Source organism: Camelina sativa, chromosome 16, assembly GCF_000633955.1.
Source record: "Camelina sativa cultivar DH55 chromosome 16, Cs, whole genome shotgun sequence".
NCBI lineage: Eukaryota > Viridiplantae > Streptophyta > Magnoliopsida > Brassicales > Brassicaceae > Camelina > Camelina sativa.
Window position 1 is genome coordinate 18,940,348 of NC_025700.1, and position 6,573 is coordinate 18,946,920.

Here is a 6,573-nt window from a genome sequence, read left to right on the forward strand (position 1 = left end):
GGAATGATGCATATATACTAATAGTTTTTTTTTTTCTCTCCATTTAATAGACTAATAGTTAGGTAGTTTGGATCCAATAAACTTGCCATGTTTTCCACCAAAAAGAAAAAAAACTTGCCATGATAACTGCAGTGGGTAAGTAAAATTTAAACTTCATCATGGTCATTGTTTTTTTTTTTATAGGTTGACTATTCGTTGTTACACTAAATGTCATTTAAACATTTGTCCCATATTGATCCTAGGTTTGATCTAACCATATATATGAAGAAATCATGTGACAAGGAAAGCAAAGAAAATTGTACAAATGAACGGTACTTTTAAATTTAGAACCAGTAATCGGATTATTTTCAACGTTCTAGTTTTGTTATGATTCTCCTTAATGTGCATAATAATCTTGCAAAAATCCGCCTTACCGGATGACGATGAAGTGTGTTTAATCGTTAGATCAATCTCCAATTATATCCTTCGTTTTAGTTTGATAAATAAATAACGGTTTCTGACCAAAAGTGAAAAGTAAAGTAATGGCGAAGGCATTAAAATCAAAACGATAGAGATGCAATGATTCACAACGAAAATCTCAAAAGTCAATACTACGCTAACGGCCACTTGACCAATAATACGAAACGAACAAAAGAAAAAAAAAATAACGTGTTGATGTAGTCTGTATGTCATGATCAATACTGCTTCTTCTCTGGCGCTACTTGTTGCACTTGCCATTTTTAAGTTTCAACAAACACGTGAAATAATTATAAGATGTTACGTACGTTATTATATATGTGCGGTTATACTTATACTATATAACTAGGTGATACCGGTGCTACAACACAGAATTATAAATTTTGTTAGTTACTTTTTTTGTAATTTGTTTTTTTGTAATGTAATTTTTTATTTTGACTTATTTTCTTTGTTTGTATAGTGTTTATTTGTATATTTGGGGTTATACAGTAAATTGGAAATCCTAATAGAGTAAGTAGTTTATAAAATATAGCTTTTCACGGAAACATGCACACCGCAATATTAGATAATAGTTTTGTAAGAGAATAGACACTCCACAATATCGGATAGTAGTTTTGTAAGAGGATAGACACACCGCAATATCGGATAGTAGTTTTGTAAGATGATAAGTTTTTCTTTATTTTGGTTTGTCGTCGAAAGAGGAGAAGTTGCTTGTTTAATTTTAGTGTGAGATATTTCAATGGTTAGGAAACCATTGTATTTATAGTGAGATTAAATATATTTAGGTTATCATTTAAAAATTAATATTTGATATATCAAATCTCAGCAAAATTGAAAAAAACCAATTTAATTTATAGTTTGATAAAAATACATGTTTTAACGGGTTTAACTCAAATTTTCTTTATATATTAAAATTTTTAAGTTAAAAAATATTAATATTACTTAAATATTTTTTAGACTTAAATGTATTATAATATTTTAAACTTTCGACGGAATTCAAATATTTAAAATAATTTAAACATTCTATAAAAATTTAAATATTTATAATCTCTTAACCTTTTTTAAAAAACGTAAATATACTATAATATGTTTACTTTTTAAAAGTTTAAATATGCTTAAATATATAACCATATTAAACTGTTAAATTTGGATACCTGATAAATCAATCTCATTTGTACTCAAAACATATTAGTCATATTTTTATAGTGATTATGAACCATATTCCAAAATATTTAGTCGATGTGGGATATACAATACACATTTGCTATAAATTAGTTTACAACTTTACATATATATAAGTTATGCGTTTTTTAATTCTTTTCATCTATACTAATCATAATTAATTACTATAATTTCGTTAAGGAAATATTGAAAAATCTAAACTAAATGATGATTTGTTTTTATTGAATTGTATTAAGTTGATTTGTTGTTTCCATAAATATCTCACAATATAAAAGCAAATCAAATAAGTTTACATATATATACAATTTCATATTTAATTTATTGATTGTTTTGGAAGCAACAAAGTCACAATCCATAAATATTAAAGATTTCTCATTATTATTAATATTCGTAATAATTATAGAGATTAAGTATGGTAGTAGTTAATATTTGATATTACTGAAGTCATTAAATACTTGATACCCGTTTCCTTATTTATAGAGATTATACCTCTGTTTGGTAACGAAAACAACTATTTTTGAACCAAATCAAAAACAGGATCCGAATATTATAAACTTGGAGTACAAACAGATCCGCGAATTTTATTTCTTCTGTTTCCGGGTCATACAGGATCTGCGTCCCGACCCGGTGGATATTTAGTGGTCGACTGAAGGGTATAATGGTCATTAGGCAAAATCATAACTATAAATTAATTAAATTAAATTAAGTGATTCTCTAATTATTTTTAATGAAAAACCTACCAAAACAAAGTCATTGTCCAATTTGAGTATAGTGAATACTTCAACTTTAAATAGATTCTTTTATCGGTAAATTATGGAGTAAGTAATAATGATTTTTGTATACAATCTGTAAATATTTGCTTAGTATAATGTAACAACATATTGTAATTCTAATTCGAACATAGGAAAATAATTAAAGACATTGTCGTGTGTAGAGATTGATTGGAATTGGAGATTCCGAGATTGATTCATGGCTTGGTTTTGGTTTTAAATTGATTTTGGTTCGGTTTTCACTTTATTTTTTTTTTTAATTAGAGTTGAAATTCACACACTCAAAACAGTATTTGTTGTCAAGAGAAGATGGCCCAATAAAAGTGAAAAGGCCTCAATAGAAGAAAGCCCATTAAAAAACTTCCACCTCTCTCTGGTCTCTCTCTCCGTTGCCGTCCCCTTCCTCTGGTTTCCTCTCTCTGTCTCTTCTTTGGCTGTAAGAAAACCTTAGAAAAGAATATATTTTCACTGAGTGATTACTGAATGATGCGAAGGCTGGTCTCATCTCTTGTTCTTTCCAGATTCTACTCGCATCTTCCGACACGACCACCACAAAGGTCCGCACTTTTCTCTCATCTGTTGAGTTCTCGTCTAGATTCTATTCAAATCGAAAAAATCTCTTCTTTCTCGAGCCATCAATACTGTTCCACGACTTTGTTACACCCAGAATTTGAAATTTCCCGTAGAGTGGAAATTTCTCAAGATCAATCACCGGTTTGCTGCAATGAAAATGAGATTAGAACGAAGGGTTCTACTTATGCGGTTGGAATCTTACACGAAGTTATAATGGCGAATTTGAATGCGTATGATGATATGGAGAAAGCCCTTGATGAATCTGGTGTGGAGTTGACAACTCCTGTGGTGTGCAAGATCTTACAAAGGCTTCAATACGAGGAAAAGACGGCTTTGAGGTTCTTCACTTGGGCTGGACATCAGGAACATTACTCACATGAGCCTATTGCTTATAATGAAATGATTGATATATTGTCTAGCACTAAGTACAAGAACAAGCAGTTTAGGATTGTGATTGATATGTTTGATTACATGAAGAGAAACAACAAAACCGCTGTTCCTGCGGATGTTTTGTTGGAGATTCTTAGGAAGTATTGTGAGAGGTATTTGACTCATGTTCAGAAATTTGCCAAGAAGAAACGGATTAGAGTGAAGACGCAGCCGGAGATTAATGCTTTCAATATGCTTCTTGATGCTCTGTGTAAGTGTGGTTTGGTAAAGGAGGGTGTAGTTTTGCTTAGAAGGATGAGGCATAGAGTTATACCTGATGCGAATACATTCAATGTCTTGTTCTTTGGGTGGTGTAGAGTGAGAGACCCTAAAAAGGCGATGAAGCTGCTTGAAGAGATGATCCTAGCTGGTCATAAACCAGAGAATTTTACGTATTGTGCTGCCATTGATACTTTCTGCCAAGCTGGGATGGTGGATGATGCAGCTGATTTGTTCGATTTCATGATAACCAAAGGCTCTGCCGTCTCTGCTCCAACCGCAAGAACTTTTGCTTTAATGATAGTAGCGCTGGCAAAGAATGATAAAGTAGAAGAATCCTTTGAGCTAATTGGGCGTATGATAAGCACGGGTTGCCTTCCTGATGTGTCAACATACAAGGACGTAATTGAAGGTATGTGTATGGCTGGAAAGGTTGAGGAAGCGTACAAGTTCTTGGATGAGATGAGCAATAAAGGTTACCCGCCTGATATAGTCACTTACAATTGCTTTCTTAGGGTATTGTGTGAGAACAGAAAGAGCGATGAAGCACTTAAACTTTATGGAAGAATGGTAGAGTCACGTTGTGCTCCTAGCGTCCAAACATACAACATGCTGATATCTATGTTTTTCGAAATGGATGATCCTGATGGAGCATTCAATACATGGAAAGAAATGGATGACAGAGACTGTTTTCAGGACATTGAAACCTACTGTGTTATGATCAATGGGCTTTTCGACTGTCACAGAGCTAAGGAGGCGTGTTTTTTATTGGAAGAGGTTGTTAACAAAGGACTCAAACTGCCATATCGAGCGTTTGACTCTTTTCTGGTGCGTCTATCTACTGTTGGTAACCTCAAGGCAATCCATAAGCTTTCTGAACATATGAAAAAGTTTTATAATCATAGTATGGCTAGGCGTTTTGCACTCAGTGAGAAGAGAAAAAGTACGAACCTCAGAGGAAAGTAACGGGAACTGAAAACTGTTGGACCATATCATCATACTAAGACAAAGAACCATTCTCAGTGGTGCGATGAAAATGATGTGATGATTCTGTTGTCTCGAAAGGAGCTCTTCGTGATTATGATCCCTGGTGAAATTTCATCCATCACAGTCCCCAATTCTGGCCAAGAATCATGATCTCGAAAGCAAAGAGACCTATCCAGGTCTGTTGTTGTCTGATGGTTATATTGGTTTCTTTGGAAAAGGTCCCACCACGCACAGTATGTTCAACTTGTTCGTTTAAGTCAGTGTATTGACCATTGCGTATATAGAACCGAACTTTGTATGATCCGTAGCAATGTGAGAGGTCTGTTTTCTTTATGGTTCATGACTATTCAGGTTTACCTTCTGTTTTTTTTTTGCTCTTTGATACTCGAGTTTGATGTGAGATTCTTGAAACGTTCTGATGCTAGAACAGTGTTGACTTCATCGTTCAGCTAAGATAAACGAGGTTTCACCAGTTCTGGTAACGGGTTCAAGTCTCAAGAAACTCTTGGTGAAGACTGAAGACATGACAGTTCGTCTGTTAGCATTTGTAAAATGAAAACCGAACTGGTGTTATGTACCACCGGTTTATTGTAATCAGGATTCGGTTTAGTTGAATGAGTCATTTAGTTTAGTTATGATGATAGGTTCGAAACTGAAGAAGGCTTCTCTCCTAACTACCAATAGAACAAATGAAATTGGTTATGGCTTCTTCTTCCCAACTAACTCTCTGTTTTATATTTTTTTCCTACTAAATTTTACCAGCAATTATTTTTTTGTTTTGTTTTTGCTTAAAGAAAATAAACAAAAAACAAATTGAAGAAATGTTCGAACTAATCCCATGGAACATAACCGATTCTGTTGTAGTCCTCAAAGTACGAAACCTATAAAGTTCCGTATTGGACAAGAGAGAAGAAACCATGACGTGCTTGGAGACCAAATATTTGACCACGTCAAAATTAAAACATAAAAAAATTGCTAATTATATACCTTGTATTTTATTTGCTGTTTATGAAATATAAATCCCCATAGTAAAATTGCAAAAACATATTAGTTAATCCATTTGTAGGTGAAGAGAAATACTATGTAACAGTATATTATTTATCTATTATTTTATTTCTTAACTACATTACTATTGATAAGAAAACATAATATTTGTACCATGAGGCATCATCTATAGTCAGTTCGACTAAGTTAAGTTGTTAAGCCTTCGGTGTTAAAAAGGTGAATTAACTTGGCTGAAAAAAGTTAGTTGTATTGTCTCCACGTTGGCCGATATATTCCGAATTAAATTAAGCTTAGAGAAAACGTTGATTAGGTCTGAAAAAGGTTATCAAACCTATATCCATCAATATTTATATATGACCTGCCATTTAACCAGAAGTCCACAACATTGTTACCAAACTCTTTCCTTTTTCCTCATGTTTTTTTTTTCTTTTTTCGGATTTTATTTTAAAATTTTCTAAAGTTAGTCAGAATCCCTTATGGACTAGCTAACAAGGGCAATATACTGGAATTCACATATTATGGACTAACAAATATCATATGATCCAGCTAATTAATGCTTGTAATGTTTCAAGACATAACTTGACTATAAGCATACGGAATCTTGAAATATAACATTTGATGAAATTAAAAATTGTCAAGTTTAGGACAATGATATTTATTACATGTAAATACGTACGTAGGTTGCCCAAGACTACACAAACTTACGTAGATGAGTATTGGTGACTTGAAGTAGCGGGTGTAGGTTAGAATTTAGAAACAAATCTTAGATTAATTAATACTATACGAAGAGACGTTGAGAGGTTAACGAAATGCGCAGCCCACACCAAGCAATCTCTCTAGCTACCCTATGAACCAATTAAATTCTAAGTTATAGAAATAAAGAAACAAAAGCAAAAAGATAGATTACTTAAAAGGAGGTGGTGTGTTGGTTAGGGAAGACGTTGGCATCAGT

At 32.9% G+C, this 6,573-nt stretch overlaps 1 protein-coding gene across 1 annotated transcript in view; it reads left to right on the top strand.

The window, feature by feature from the left end:
• Positions 2,799-6,573, top strand: part of LOC104751193 (pentatricopeptide repeat-containing protein At1g73400, mitochondrial-like) — a 7,653-nt gene continuing 3,878 nt past the window's right edge. Inside the window, exon 1 of the mRNA XM_010473100.2 lies at positions 2,799-4,792. Coding sequence (XP_010471402.1) covers positions 2,892-4,595 — 1,704 coding nt within the window. The 5' untranslated portion in view covers positions 2,799-2,891 and the 3' untranslated portion in view covers positions 4,596-4,792. The remainder of the gene's footprint in view (positions 4,793-6,573) is intronic.